Source organism: Halichoerus grypus, chromosome 2, assembly GCF_964656455.1.
Source record: "Halichoerus grypus chromosome 2, mHalGry1.hap1.1, whole genome shotgun sequence".
In the NCBI taxonomy this organism is placed as follows: domain Eukaryota; kingdom Metazoa; phylum Chordata; class Mammalia; order Carnivora; family Phocidae; genus Halichoerus; species Halichoerus grypus.
In genome coordinates this window covers 149928510-149944187 of record NC_135713.1, presented here as the reverse complement: position 1 = coordinate 149944187, position 15678 = coordinate 149928510, and the positions used below count along the sequence as shown (strand labels likewise).

The following is a 15678-nucleotide window of genomic DNA, read 5'->3' as shown; positions in this document are numbered from 1 at the left end:
GTAACATCACCTAAAAATTATATAACGCCTATTCGGTAATGATGTGTCTTTGTTTCAGTAATGTCTTTAGATTTTCCAGCGAAACATCCGTGCACATTTTGTGTGTTTGTGCACCAGTGGAAGAGCTTGCTTTTGTGGAAGGTGATGTGCGCATTTCTGGTGCGCTCCTGGCTTTGCCAGCGGCCGAGAGCGTTGACCAGCACAACCCCTTTGGAAGGAAATGGAGCAGTCATTCTGCCTTGCAGGCGCTATTTTGGGGAGGTGGTCCACGTCAGGGAAATGGGCACATGCAGGGCCACATGTGGGTAGGCCCACAGCTTGCTTTCTACCCACAACAGAGCTTTGGTACGGTTGAATTTGGGTGATGGTGAGGTTGATAAATTCGTTCAGGCCTTTAGAAGACACACTCTGGTGTGGCTTAAATATTTGTCCTAACTCTGAGTATGCCTGGCTTCTTTGTTAGGAGCTTAACGTTATGTCCTTTGACTCTCCAGTCATCTTCTGTTCAGGTTCTTTGTGCCCAGCACTGTGCCTGGCAGGCAGAACAGGTGTGTGAGTTTCTGGAACATCTGGACCTGATAGAAGAACAGGATTCTCCTCCCTGCTCCCCTCCCTGCTCCCCTGTGTACTCAGAGCACACAGTAACAACAGCTCTGAAGGAAAGTCCAATCATTAACTTAGACTTTTTTTTTTATGATTTTTTTTTTTTTTTTTTTGACACAGAGAGACACAGTGAGAGAGGGAACACAAGCAGGGGGAGTGGGAGAGGGAGAAGCAGGCTTCCCATTGAGCAGGGAGCCCGAATGCGGGGCCTGATGCCAGGACCCTGGGATCACGACCTGAGCCGAAGGCAGATGTTTAACGACTAAGCCACTCAGGCGCCCCTAACTTAGACTACTTTTTCTTTTTTTGAACTTGAACCTAGTGTTTTTCTCACTTTTTGAGCAAGAAACCCTGCCCCTTATTAGCTGTGCCACCGTGTCTCACTTTTCTCTATACAACAGGGGGAAACGCCTTCGTGTGGTGCTTATGAACACTGCCTGAGATAAGTTTGTAAACTTGCTTGGCACATAATAAGTGCTTGATAAGATAGTAGTTGCTTTTATTTAGATGGGGTTCTTGACTTCTAGGCTGACTGAGGGCATGAGACCGGCCAGATGCAAAGTAATAGAAGTACCTGTACTTGGAGTAGAGGGTCCGTTGGGGGCAGCTTCACGTAGAAAATGGGTTTGGACTGAACCTATAGGGTTGGATAAAATTCAACAAGTTGGGAAGTATGGCAGTCTTACGTTGTTTCTCTGAATATCCTTAAATACTTAATAAATTTCCAAATCACTTGACTTGTAAGTAGTTCTTCTGTATTTGATTCTAGATGCAATATAAGTTGACAGACATTTGGGATATTGAAAACAATGTAAAGTAGGGAAGTACAATAGAACTTTCTGCGCTGATAGGTAGAAATATTCTACATCTGTACTGTCCAGTATGGTAGTCACTAGCCATATTGAGCACTTGAACTAAATTGTAAATTTTATTTACTATAATTTAAATTTGAAATAAAATGGGCCTATGTGGCTACCATGTTGGATGAGCACAAAAGTGAGCTGAAAATGAAATTAAGAACTTGTTTCCAAAGAAATAGAATACAAATAAAAATTTCTAATCAATTAATTCTTCTGTAAATTCATTATGTGATGCTGTTTGTTTTGTCGCAGGTCTCCAATTGAGAAACATGGCACTGTTTTTCCTGCACTCTACCCACCTATTGCTGGACTTCTGTTGTAACAAGTTGGCGACACTGGCTGGAGCGGGGCTGCAATAGAACATGCCAGTATCAGAGCTGACAAGAGCCTAACAAGTGCCAACTTACAGAGGATTACGCATTTTGAATTCTAATGAACTGTTTTAACCTTCAGGAAGAATTGTAAAGACCTGTACATAGCACAACATGATCCGGATAATATATATACTATTCATGTACATCCACAAATACACCTTGTACCAAATAATGCTTTCTTGTAGTAGAATAAGAATCGTGTAAATTCTAAAAGATTTTAGCAGGTTTTCTTTCCCTATTCATTGTTTCTTATCAGTTTTAAAAGACTCCTTAAAGCATGTCAGATGAAAAACAATTAGGATTAAAAGTTTCCATTTAATTTCCTTTAAACCATTGAGGCTTCATTAAACTCTTTTCACTTACTAAACTTTTGTATCTTCTTTGTTTTGACACACTCCCCTTTGCTTTTCTCTCTTCTCTCTGCCAGAAAGTTTTCAAATCATTTAGTTCCAGTACTGAAATACTTAATAAGCAACTACTTGATTTTTAACGATGACTTCAGAGGAGTGGTCATCACTAGGTGCTTGTCGTTTGGTACTCTAGTTGCACCATCTCTTGGATCGGGTGTAGCAATACCACATTTTGGCTGTTGAGAGCTCTTGAACTCAGTCACCCCTGAGAACTAAAAAGAGTTGGTTCAGAATTCAACTTACTGAAATTTGCCCCAGACAGTACAAAATTCTGGTTTGGTTTTGCTTTTGCCTTCCCGTTCGTTCCTGGGCGTTCAGGTTGGATGGATTAGTGTGCACAGCTGCAGGCTTTCTGCTTAACTTGTGGGTTTGCTCTTACAGACGTTGTTGACCTCCCGCCCCTTTCTCCGTGGCCCTCCGTATTTCTTTGCCTCTGTTCTTCTATATTGCAGATTTTTCTCACTTATTGTACAAAGAAATTGCGATGTATATTTTCATGTAATTTGATTTTGGAATTCTGTCACCTTATGTAGTGAGTTCTTCCAAAATATAATTTTTTTCCAATAATTGTCAAGTTGTTGGCTTTTATTGTATTGAATGAAGGTTATAATACTGAATGCCAGAGAAGTGCAGTTTAGAAAAATCTCAGGTTGATTCCTTATGCAAACAGACTTAATACTTGAAAATCCCATGGCCATGGCAGTGTATGTATTGGGCTCTATCTAGGTTCTTATGTGGATCTCAAAGCATTATAGGGGTGTGAATGCTTTGCTATTTGACACATAGATTCTGTCACTGACATAGTGCACTTGGAGTTTATTAGTGTTTGAGCATAAGTATATTTCATATCATGTTTTCTAAAACAGCTTCAGGAAATGACGAAGTGAACGTGTGCAGTGTTAATGGCAGGCCCAAGTTCCCCTGTGTTGGGTGTGAGGTTGGGATTGGGAAGTGTAGTAGTTGGCCTGTAAGGGACAGAAACGGAGACAGTACCAGATGGGACACGATTCCGTGAGAATCGGCGTGTCTCTGCTCTGTGGGGCTTGGATAGATGCTTTGGCAGAGAGTGAAAGGGTCCCTACAAGTAACCCATCCTTGTGGACTCTGCATGTCCTTCTTTAAGCAAAAGTAAAATGGTTGAGGATGTAGACACAGTAGAGAGTGATTTTTCTAAATCCTTGTCTGTTCTTTACTCTGAAGCATTATAAAAACCCATAAATGTGTAATGACTGAATGTGAAAATTGTTTGATTTGATTCATTGCAGCTGGTTTTCTTCAAGAAGTTCATTTGTGACTTTTTTTTTATTCAAAGACTGTAAAACTCGTTGCCCCAAAGTGCTGGTACTGCACACCTGCCTGGGATTTAAATGCAATCCCTTTTACTCTTAAATCAGAAACTGTTCACATGGTTGCTGGTGGCAGAACGGAGACTGGATTTTGCTCTCCTCTTGCTGTGATTCTGCTAGTGATCTGTTGAGTTAAAACCTGGGATTTGACTCTTCAGGGAGCAGCAAATGACCTACTAACTCAGGGACAACTCTTACTGAACTCTAAGTGCCACTTTCATGCAGGTACTTTGGTGTAACCATGTGTGTTTTGGGGCTAGATCTAGGGGAGTCGAAGGGAGAGCCAGGAACCAGTGCCCCTCCCTTCATGCTCCTTTCCACCTGGCGCCCTGGCGTGCTACATGGGGACACACAGGCCTTGGGAGGTGGTGTGACCTGTTCTCCTCTGCCAGGGGCGTCACCTGTGCCTTTCCCCGTGTTCATCTGACAGTGTGAACTTCACGCCTCCACGTTTGATACTAAACCACTCTCAGGTGACACTGATCCAGGTGGCTTTTGTCCCACCAGTGCCTCATCACTAGTGTGAGGTGAGTCCTCTCTGCTTTAGGAAAAGGATTTTTCTCCCTAACTCTGTGCCAACTATCAACAACATCTATACAGTCTTAATGGGTTTTAGAATTGTTGGCTGTTTCCTAAATTGATTCCAAGTTCCTGTAAAGGCTTATAGATTTCAGTCTGTGCTCATAATGGGATGGATGATCTCAGTGGCTTTCTGGCCTCTTTTCTGTGAGTTTAAAATCCACGTGAGATTGGTTTCCTTGTCATTACAAGGCGGTCTCTTTGTGAGGCGATTCCACTGGTTCTCTGATCACTTGGGTGTCCTGGTATCTTTAATGGCCTTCATTCTCGGTTGTGAAATTTTATTCTATATGCTCACTTACCCTCTACAAATCTGCACATTTTGGGTTGTGGTGCCTGTGTATCTATTTTTGCCTGTCTGGTCTCCAGTTGGTGGAATTACCTTCTTTGTACCTGCCACTTCTCAGCATCTTTGAAATTTGACATAATGTTGCTTCATTCCAGCTTTTTTTAGTTCTGTAACTTGTTGATTGTATTTAACTATGAGTTCTGTTGTGATGTTTGCTGTATTGTAAAGCACCTCCATCATGTGGTGGGTGCTCTGTAAATCAATAAATGATGACTTAGAGGCTGTATCACGGAGCTATTTTGGTTTTAGGATGCAGGTCTCAAAAGCAAGTTGTGGGATTATTTCTAAACAGCACATGATACCAAAAGGTCCACAGGGGAATCTTGATAATGAATTCTTAAAACTTCATTTAAAGAAAGAACCAGAGGGTGGGAAGTTGACTTCCAATCTGATGTAACAGTCTTAAAATTTCCAGTATGGGACCAAGCACTTTTCCTCACCAGGGTTGTGTGCCTGCTGACTTAGGGCATTTTTGGGGATTTTGTCTTCGGCCTGAATTGGCTCTACCACAGGCATAATAAGCTAGAAGGTTAAGAACCCAGACTTGAAAGTGAACTGGAAGAGACCACACGCACCATCTCAAGCATCACCCTCCCTCCCTCCACACAGATGGGCAAATGTGGCCCAAATACCTGCCCAGGATCACTTAGTAAGTTAGCGGCGAAAAGAGGCAAGACTGAGTACTTTTTCTTTCTTTCTTTTTTTTTTTTTTCTTAATAGGATGTCACTGCCTAGCTTTCCACCATGTGGATTTACAACTGTGAGGGGGTGTTTGCTGGGACATACGCTGCCTGTGGCTGTGAAGGTCTCCTCCTCCCAGAGAAAAGAACAAGAAGCCAGATCTCTAATCAGAACCGAGTTAGAGAAAAGAAAATCCTTGAGAGCAGATGGGAGGTCATCATCAAAATTTAATTTTCCTGATAAATACATTTGAAATAAATTATAAAAGGATCCAGATGATGTCCCTGAACATTAGATACCAGTTTTATGCACAATCATCTGCCCAAGGTTATAGCAAACAAGCTGCTTCAAATGCGAAGAAACAGGTGTTGGACTAGGTCTACTGTGTGCAAGGCTCTGGGCTTTAAAGAAGGACCCGCTGATTTTCTCCCTCACCCTCATAAAGACAGGCCTTTTCAGAGGACTGCAAACCCCAGCAGGAATTCAGTTTGCAGAGCAAACTATTTTCAGGATAAGGCATTTTTGGTTGCTCAGTTTCAGGTGTGTGTAACAGGACTGCCAAGGTAGGGTTAGGGTTTATGGTTTTGTTTCATTGAACCAGCATGCCCCCCAGAGCTGTAGTGAAATGATAAAAAATTTTGAATCCTATTCACACAGATGGAATAAATCAAAGGAGAAGGAAAAGGCTTTCACAAAAAGCAGACACATCTTAGACCTAGGAGCTGCACAGAAAGTCCTAGGCAAAATACTTGGTTTTTCTCCCTTCCCAGCAGTATCTCATTAGGAATAAGCATGATCACGCTGTGTGTTCCTTAGGAGCCCTAGAAATCCTATTTCTATTCATCCAGCTTCTACTTTGTGGCAGGCTTGTACAGGTGTGTCTCATAAAGGATGTAGTCCCATTCTTACAAGGATCCTCCAAAGTAATGGTTTCTCATAAGGAAACAGGTTCAGGTCAGTGTGTCAAAACTATAGAGCAAGTAAGTTTCACAGCCGGGATTCAGTTCCACGGCCTCACTTGCATAGCGGGTGCTGTCACCCCTTACTTCAGGGACGGTTTCCCCAAAGTCAGAGCGTGCGTATGTTGAGGCTTGTACCTGAACCCAATTCACTGGTCTAGTGATTCCCTCCCTTCCCCTTTCTACCGTGACATGGTGCTTCTCCCCCAGGAAGACCCTGTTCCCTTGTGCCCTTAAGGCAGTCAGCATTTACCATTCACGCACCTCATGCTCCCTGTCCCGGATAACTCCACACCAAGTTCCTCTTCATCTGAGCAAAACCCTAACCAGGTCTATACTGAGCCCTGTTCTAGTGCTCAGATTTTTCAAAATGTCTCTATTTCCGGTCGTATCTAATGTTGGGATCTCCACTGAAGCCTGCTGGGTGTTGTTAGTTCGTCCAGTACTAGCGATGCTTTGTAGGCCTCTCCGTAGCTCAGGGCTTTCAAACCAGTTAAGAGTACACTCAGAAGACAAGGGCCCAGGATCGGGTTCTATCCCGGGCCCTTCTAAGAGAACTGCGCTTGCGTCTGAGGGAGGTTGTGATGAGGAAGTACTCGAGCCCTTGAGTGAGTTTCCATTTGACTGTGGGCATCTAGTCCAAGCAAGCTGGAAGGGAACAAATTTGTTTCTTCCTGCATGTGTCCTGCTGTCCCTGGTTTTCATCACATTCTCAAGGGGTCATGACCCTCCAAATCATTAAGAACTGTAGATTCCAGTCCAGCTCCCTGTTGAAACTGCTGTAGAGTCTGAGATGGGAGCATGAGCTTGCAGGGACTTGCCTCCATCAACGCAGCACATCAGCGGCTGAGCCAAACTTGAACCTAGTTCTCCTGACTGTCGGTATAGCTCACAGAGGTAACAACTCATCAAACATTAAGCACCTGCTGTATGTCAGATACCAGGCTGGTGCTGGTGAGACCAAGATAAATGGTCTGATGCAAAACAGGCATCAGCTTTGATGGTATTTCCCATACACTTCCACCTCATTTCTGTTATGCCCCAGAAAATGTTTGCAGGGTGCTCTTAAATGGACAAAGCTGCTTGTGGCCAAAGGAGACGGGCTTGCCAGGCCACACTGATGACGCCAATGGCTCACCATTTGGCACACCTCTAAGCCATTCTTGACAGACAAGGAAGCTCTGGGCTATGGCAGCTCCGTTAGGCCAGGCAAGTCCTCCCCTAATCCTCCTTAGTCTAAGTGCGGCTTGCTCAGCCCAGCTTCGCCAGTCTGCCCCTGCCCACCTCCCGTGCATCTTTAGTGTCCTGCCACAGCTGGAACATCATTTCCCTGAGCAAACCATTGTCCTGACACATTTTTGACAACCTCTTCTCTTCCATCTCCCGCGTGTCCCTCCCTCTTCTCAGAACTTTAACCCCATGATCCAAACTCCGAATTCCTTCTCTACTCCCCCTTACTACCCACGAATGCTTACCTTTGATAGCACCCACGGCTTCTCCAACTTGGGATCCCCCCCTCTGTTGTTCTGACCCCTCATCCTGTTCTCAGGCCCTTTCTTCAATCTCTACCTTCTCCCAGCCACCACTTCCCCTGCGGCCCTCATGCTTCCAGAAATGGGTGCCATCACCGTTCTTTTGCTTCTCATTTGAGTACAAATCTGTTTTGAAAGATCTCCTGCTATTTGATTATATTACTCATTAAGCCTGTTTTTTGCTATTAGACATCCCCAGATTCACTGAAGGTTTTGGCTCCTGCCTTAGGGTCTCCTTCCTTCCCTACTTCTCAATCCCAATACTTAATTTTCCTGGCTTCTTAGGTTCACTGCAGCGGGTGTGTTTCACTCCCTGTCCTGGACTTTATCATGACCCAGTGCTATCGAACTTAGGAGCTTCCGGTTGCCACCCTGACCACAGGGCCCACAACGGCCCTCGATATGACAGAGACCCTCCACCAGCCCCTACCCAGGCAGCACCTGAGCTGTCCACTCATGCCCTCTGTCTCTGTCTGACAGGAAATCCCAAGGCCTGGCCAACACTATCATCCATGCTTTCAGCCAGGTGGGGATTCTGCTCGGAAAGCGCCTGGTTCACACGCACAGGAGACACGTGACGCAGGCCCTCCAGCCCAACGCCTCTCCCCAGATCTCTCGGCTCTCTGGTCCGTGAACTGATGTCATCAACTGATCTCCTGACACCTCTCTGCCCCTTCATGTCCACTTGCATGGGCTTTAAACGACTAAGTGACGGCCTCTGGTCCCTGGTGGGGTTTGCAGTGGGGTCCTGGGGTGTGCACTGAGGTCCACAGTGGGGTGTGCAGTGAACTCTGCATTGGGGTCATCGGTGGGGTCCACAGTGAGGTCCACGGAGGGGTCATTGGTGGGGTATGTGGTGGGGTGCATAGTGGGGTCTGCAGTGGGGTCAGAGGTGGGGTGCGTGGTGGGGTCCTCGGTAGGATGCGTAGTGGGGTCCGCGGTGAGGTCCGTGGAGAGGTCCACGGTGGGGTGCGCAGTGGGGTCCACGGGGGGGTCCGTAAGTGAGGTCCGTGGAGGGGTGCTTAGTGGGGTCCACGGTGGGGGGCATAGTGAAGTCTGTGGAGGGGTGCGCAGTGGGGTCCGCGGTGAGGTCCGTGAGGGTGCGTAGTGGGGTCCCGGGTGGGGTGTGCAGTGAGGTCCGTGGAGGGGTCCGCGCTGAGGTGCGTAGTGGGGTCCAAGGATGGGTGCGCGGAGGGTTCTGTAGTGGGGTCCCTGGTGGGGTGTGCAGTGAAGTCCGTGGAGGGGTCCGCGGATGGGTGCGCGGAGGGTTCTGTAGTGGGGTCCGCGGAGGGGTGCGTAGTGGGGTCCGCGGTGAGCCCCGGCCCCGGTTCCTGTCGCCTCTGCCGCCGCCTCAGCTCCCCGGTCGGAAAAGCGCCTGGAGAGCACGGAGGCCCTCTCTCGGCCGTCTCCCGGCCAGGTTTCTGCAAGGAATAGCGTTGCCCGCTGCGTCCATCCCGTTCAAGGTCCTGCCTGGGCCGCGGCCACGACCCCTCCGTCGGCATGCCGCACGCCAGCGCCTCGAAGGCGCGAGGGGAGCAGAGGCCACCGCGCGCCGCTTGTGCCCGCCTCCCGCTGGCGCTCCTTCCGCCCGCCTCCCGAGACTCTCGCGAGACCCGCGGCCTCCGGGCCGCGCCGCCCTGGCCGCGGCGCTCTTCTCGCGAGGTTGCAGCAGGGCCGGCCCGACATGGCGGAAGGTAGGGTGTGTGAGGGGCCGCGCGGGAAGGCGCGGGGCGGAGCGGGCGCTGCCGGCCGGGTGTGGCGGCCCTGCGGGGGTCGGACGGCCGTGGTCGCACGGGGCGCGGCGGGTCTCGGGGCCGTCCGGCGCAGCCCGTGGGGGCCCCGCGGGCCGGCGTTCTGAGCGCGGCTCCTGAGGCGACGCCCCTCGGGCGCCCCTCACCCCGCGGGCCGCGGCGGCTGCGGAGCCCGGTCCGGCTGTGCGGCGGGGCGCGGCCGCGGGCGTGCGGGGGGCGCCCCTGGGGACGGGCCGCGCGGGCTGGGGACGTCAGCTTCTCGGGAAACCGAAACTGCTGTCCTGGCACGTCCGGCGTCCGGACGGGCTGGGCCCCCGCGCGCCGGCCGGGATGCTGCCCCCAGCGTGGCGGAGGGGGCCGGCCAAGGTCGCCTCTCCGTCCGGTCCTTGCCCTCGCCTGGTGCGCTCTTTGTGACGCTGCAGGCGGAGGCGATGGGGCCTCTCCAGCCCTGCCTCCCTGCGCGCAGGGGTGCTGGAATCCGCACTGTAAAGCCGAATTGTGCAGGGGGAGGGCTGGAAGGCCGGCGGTGGGGAGTTCCCTGCGGGGACGGCCGGTGTGCTTCTCCCGGTCACCCCGCTGTTGGAGGAAGATGCTCCTTTGACTTGGTGCTTACCGAGGGACCGCAGTGTGCTGGCCACGACCTGCCCTGTCGGCCTTGAGCTAAGCTTTGTCTGAACCCGTCTTTACTTGGATCTTAAAATTGTGCGGCACATGACAGCTTGCAGCGTTTCCTCATTTGGATTAGCCTTGGGAACAGCCTTGTGAAGGAGGCCTGCGTGTCTGTTCCTTCCACTTCCTGGGTGGAGGAGTTGACGCCAAAGTTACGGAGGTAGCTGGCGTTGGCACCCAGCGTTTCCCTCTGCTCCTCACCGAGTTAGACCCCCTGGAGGGGGAAGCCTCGGAGGAATACTGCGTGAAAGCAGAGGAGGAACAGAAGGGACAGGAAGAAAGCTGAGGCATCCCATGAAGCTCGTTTTGGGGTAAATCACAGGATGTTGTTTGACGCGGTTGAGCGCAGAGCCAGCCAGTGAAGGGGAGCTTGTTGCTCGGAGCGGTGAGGAGCGGCAGAAGGGAAGGAAGCAGGAAGGCCTTCTGCGAGGCAGGAGGTAGTCTGGCCCTTAACGTATTACCGAGGTAGAAATTGCAGAGGGTGGCTGGCTTATCGCCCCGCGCTTCTGCGCCGCACCTGCTTTGCTTGCAGACGGGTTCCAGGCATGAGATCTCATGCAGGCTGCGTGCAGTGATAGTGAGTTATGCTGCCAGGCGGCTGAGATGTGTGTTCGGATAGCCCTGGGACACGTCTAGCCAGTGGAGCATGCGCCTGAAACCCAACATCCTCGAGGGTTAATTTGCTGAGGGATCGTGGGTAGGGAAGCACACTCATGAGCTTCTGGCTTGACAGTTTTTCTTTTACCTTTTTGGTGTTTGAGTTTCCTGGCCTGTGTTTTAAGATTTTGGGAAACAATGTTGCAAAACTTTGGGAAGAATTGAGTGGGGCATTGAAGGTGTTATGGGAAGGAAGGGAAGATTAGCTCGAAAGTGTTGGTGTTATTTAATGCTGCTTGTACTTTAGTCAGAATTTGTCGGAGCTGGCTACACTTGTTCTGAAATACTCACTTAAATATAAAAAAATCGCAAAAATTTGTGTCATGGAACAATTGGATTATCTGTGAGCATGTCCTGTGGGAACTTGCTGATAATGGTTTTGTTTGGTGGTGCAAATGTGTGAGCATGTGGGAAGTAGTGTCTAGGCATATTAATAGACTCTGAAGAGACTGAGTGGACAGTTCACTTCTAATGTGACTCGTTTAGAAATCAACCTTTTTTCCCCTTCCATCTGTCCATGGGTATTGGTTTGACCTGATGTATTTAGCTAAAAACTTTCCTAAAATTAGTTTCCATTTCCACTCTACATGTGCAGCTATCCTACTAATTTAAACTTGTTTCATCACTAAAGAAAGTCCTTCCTACTTGGACTTCCTGCTTTTACTTTTTCTCTTTGATTTTGCTTCCTCATAGCCTATTTTTACAGTTCCAATGTTCCCTTGATAACATAAATCAGATTATGTCTCTTTCACTCTTCTCAGTACACTTACCCTCCTGCATCTGCACTGTCCACTCTCGTGGCTCTCCGTGATCTTAAAAATATATTCCAGCCTTCCAGTGACCTGCAAGTCCCAACAGGGCTGGCCACTGGTTAACTGCAATCGTATTTCTTACTTCTCTTTTCATTTGCCGTGCTCTTGCCACGCTAACTTCCTTGCTGTTCTTTGTACATTCCCAATGCTTCTACCTCTCCGTCTTTGTCCTTGCAGCTGCCTTGGCCTGAAACAGTCTCTTTCATTTTCTCCATAGAGCTAACTGACTCATTTGGGTGTCTGTTCAGATCTTACCACCTTTAGAGGTCTTCCTAATTATTTTTTTTTAATTCCTTTACTGGAATATAAACCTCACAAGGGTGGAGACTTCCATTTTGTTCACTGCTGTGTATCCCAACTTGGAATCATACCTATGGTTGAAGGAACGGTCGAGTTTATTGAGCATCATTTACCAGACATCAACCGAGTTGCCTGGATACATCCTTAGTCTCTTGTCAAGTAAGCTGGCGGGACCAGCTTTTAATGTGCTCTGAATAACAGTCTCCTGGGAGCTCCCTAACCTACTTTTCATTCTGCCCGTTTTAGTATTAGCAATTCAAGTGTAATGCTTGGGAGCTCAGTCTGCATTCAGACGAAGATTTGAACCCTCGTCCCAATAACCTGTTATCATCGGCAAGCCAATTAATTGCTCTCCATCTCTGTTTCCTCAGCTTTAAAAGAGGGATCATCTCTATCTCAGGAGTAGCTGAGGGGGGGATCAGAAGAAATAGTGCACGAAGAACACTTCTAGCACAGTGCCTGACATTTTGACCCTAGCGTGTACCCTTTTCTTAGTCTCCTCTTCAACCATGCTCTCCTTCCCTTCCTCAGTAAAATGAAGGTGAAAATTGGAAAAAATGTAATGGTTTACTAAACAGAAAATTGACCGTGGACTTTTATTAGCTTACTGGAATTTGGTCGGGAAAATACTTCTGACAGTTCAAATATAAGGTGAATACATTCCATATGCTGGACAATCACTGGTCAATACAGTAGCCGCTAGCCACATATGGCCACTTCACTTTATTTATTTATTTATTTATTTATTAAAGACTTTTTATTTATTTATTTGACAGAGAGAGACAGCGAGAGAGGGAACACAAGCAGGGGGAGTGGGAGAGGGAGAAGCAGGCTTCCCGCCGAGCGGGGAGCCCGATGTGGGGCTCAATCCCAGGACCCTGGGATCATGACCTGAGCCGAAGGCAGACACTTAACAACTGAGCCACCCAGGCGCCCTGGCTACTTCACTTTAAATTTAATAAAATTAAAAATTCAGTTCCTTGGTCACACTAGCCCAGTTTCAGTTGCTTTGTAGCTGTGTGCTTAGTGGTCCCCATACTAGCAGACACTACAGATTAACAGAACACTTGTATCATTCCAGAAAGTGCTGTTGGATAGCACTATTCCAGAAAATGCTTCATCAATATAGGCTGGTAGAAAGAGGGAAAGAAGAAACTTTGCTCTCTTTTCAATTTTCAGATTTATTCCTTTGCTTATTATTTCACTCATTGAACAAATACCTGTCCTAGGCTTTTGACAATTATGTATTCTCCGGAGACCTCTTGACCACTATCCCTTTCTTTACCATTGCTGCCTTTTTTTCTACCATTCCTTTTGTTCACTTCTGTCACCAGTGGTACCTGTTCACTTTCTCCTTGAGGATTTTTTTTTTTTTTTCCCCCACAAAGAGAGTTTATCCATTCACTGCAGTGACTGTGGATGTGCAGGAAGAGAGATGCAGGGTTCTGTCACTGGGAAGGCAAGTGAGAAATTCCTAAGTGTTAGTCTCTCTTGAATTGGAGTAGGCCAAGGATCTGGGGTATTTACTGAACTCTACCTAGTAAGGCACTGTGGGGTAGAGGAAGGGATGAGTATGGAGTGGGAGGAGGGAGAAGTAGTGGTGGTTAAAACAAAGTAGCCAGACCTAGAACTTCTTCACAGGGAACTCTGCAGTCTGTGAGAGGAGGTAAAAAGCATGTGTATAAGAAACTGTACTGTAAGAGAGAAGGAGAAAAATGCTAGGAGTTACTTTGAAAATTCAGATGGGAAGAGGTTTTTTAGGAAAGTGGTAGGGAGTATGTTTTGGGTGCCAGGGAAGGCCTTTGCTGCAGGAGATTGTGTTTGACCCGTGATTTGGAAAATAGACCTCTTTTGGACATGGGGAGATGGGAGTGGGAAGAGATCACTCTTCTTGATGGAAAGAATAGTGGGATATGCGGTTGGAAAAGTATGTTAAGGGGCAGATTATGAAGGGATTGGTTAAGCATTTGGAGTTTACTCTGTGGACTGTGGAGTGAGACTGCTGAGTCATATCAGCCAAGGTAGTGACATGAGTAGAGTCGTTGGAGGCATGTGGGCATGTCTACAGTGTAGAGGGTGGATCTGGGAGGAGGAGGCTGTCGCAGTTGGTGATGAGTTCCTTGGTAAGGAACATTGGGCTGGTGACTGATAGGAGCAAGACTTACAGAAGGTATAAAAGACAGGACTTTTGAAACCTGTTTACATGTTGACAAGAGAGATATCAAAGATGACTCAAGGGTTCTGGGTCTGGATGACTCAGATAATGGCTGGGAGGAGGAGAAACAGATTCGAGAACAAATATCTTGACCTCCTTTTTGGATATACTTTGCCGCGACCAATGGTTCTGTCTTAGCAGGCAATTAGAAGCATTTCCAGTCAGACTGGCATTTGGGTAAAAATTAGCTAGTTAACTAATATTTATTGAGTATCTCTTATGAAGCCAGCCCTATGCTCAGGGCTATACAGAGTGAGGTTTTGAAGGATGTGTGTCATGCCACTGACTTATGGACAAGACTTCACAGCGTTGGGTTACATTCAGGAAAGTGTATTTCATTTCTGTTAGGTGCAAGCTGCTGTGCCGGGGTGACAGAGTGACCAAGACAGTCTCAGCCTTGATGGGGCCTTGGAGCAGACAGGGGAGGCACAGTTTCTCAGAAAAGCATGTGTATTGTGCTTTATAGTCACAGATTTTGTCTTGCATTGGTGATCGATGGCACCACTGTCCAGCCACACTCTCAAGTCAGTGACCTGCATTCAGTCGCCAAACCTGTGGGGCCTGTGAAGCTAGCTCTCACATGTGTTTTTTTCTGTCCGCTGCCTTTCCAGATTCGGACTGGTGGCTGTCAACACGGAGAGCCCTGCACATTAGAGTCACCTGGGGAGCTTTTAAAAACCCAGATTTATGCATCACTCGGCTTCAGTGAAGAGCAACATATCCCACAAAACATTTTTTTTTTCAAACTGAGCCATTACTGAATAAAACGTGGTTTTACTGAATCAGTTTTTTAAACAAATATGTTTGGTTTATGTATATGTAAATATATATCTGTCTATGTGTATGTAGATATAGATATGCATAAAATAAGGTAATGTTTCCTACCTAAGGAAGGAGTCCTGGGTAGTAAATTTTTTTTTTTTTTCTAAAGATTTTATTTATTTGAGAGAGAGAGAGCGCATGAGCAGGGGGGAGGGACAGAGGGAGAGGGACAAGCAGGCTCCCCACTGAGCAAGGAGCCTGATGTGGGACTCGATCCCAGGATCATGGCCCGAGCTGAAGGCAGATGCTTAACCGACTGAGCCACCCAGGTGCCCCCTGGGTAGTAAATTTTATCTGTAACTAGAGTAAAAGGATTTTTTAAAGCAAACTTTGGTTAAACAATGGCTTTTGTACTTTGTGAAAGCATTCAAGTTATGACAATTACAATTGCTAGGTTTTTAAAAGGGCAAGAAGTCAAAATATGAAATCTCTCTTAGCACCATCATATTTTTTTTTTTTTTTTTTTAAAGATTTTATTTATTTATTTGATAGAGAGAGCGAGAGAGCACAAGCAGGGGGAAGAGTAGAGGAAGAGGGAGAAGCAGGCTCCCCGCCAAGCAGGGAGCCCGATGCGGGGCCCGATCCCAGGACCCTGGGATCATCACCTGAGCCGAAGGCAGACGCTTAACCATCTGAGCCACCCAGGCACCCCAGCACCATCATATTTTTAATAATATCCAAATGGTGAGAGAGAGAAGCAGGGGGCTGCAGACTGGCAGGGGTCCTGTGGCCCTAACTGATCCTTTGCATGTTCCAGAT

General features: G+C 47.6%; 2 protein-coding genes across 5 annotated transcripts in view; both read left to right on the top strand.

Annotated features, from left to right (window-relative positions):
* The window catches only part of UBE2G1 (ubiquitin conjugating enzyme E2 G1), a 99979-nt gene extending 95232 nt beyond the window's left edge, over positions 1-4747 (top strand). The window contains exon 6 of the mRNA XM_036078415.2: positions 1716-4747. The gene's annotated coding sequence lies outside the window, so the exon portion shown is untranslated. The remainder of the gene's footprint in view (positions 1-1715) is intronic.
* A 4548-nt stretch (positions 4748-9295) lies between these two features.
* Positions 9296-15678, top strand: part of ANKFY1 (ankyrin repeat and FYVE domain containing 1) — an 84699-nt gene continuing 78316 nt past the window's right edge. The window contains exon 1 of one of the 4 annotated variants that reach the window (XM_036078419.2): positions 9296-9387. In XM_036078419.2, the coding sequence (XP_035934312.1) occupies positions 9378-9387 (10 nt within the window). In that variant the 5' untranslated portion in view covers positions 9296-9377. The other 3 variants (XM_036078421.2, XM_078067739.1, XM_036078420.2) reach the window with 3 other exon arrangements.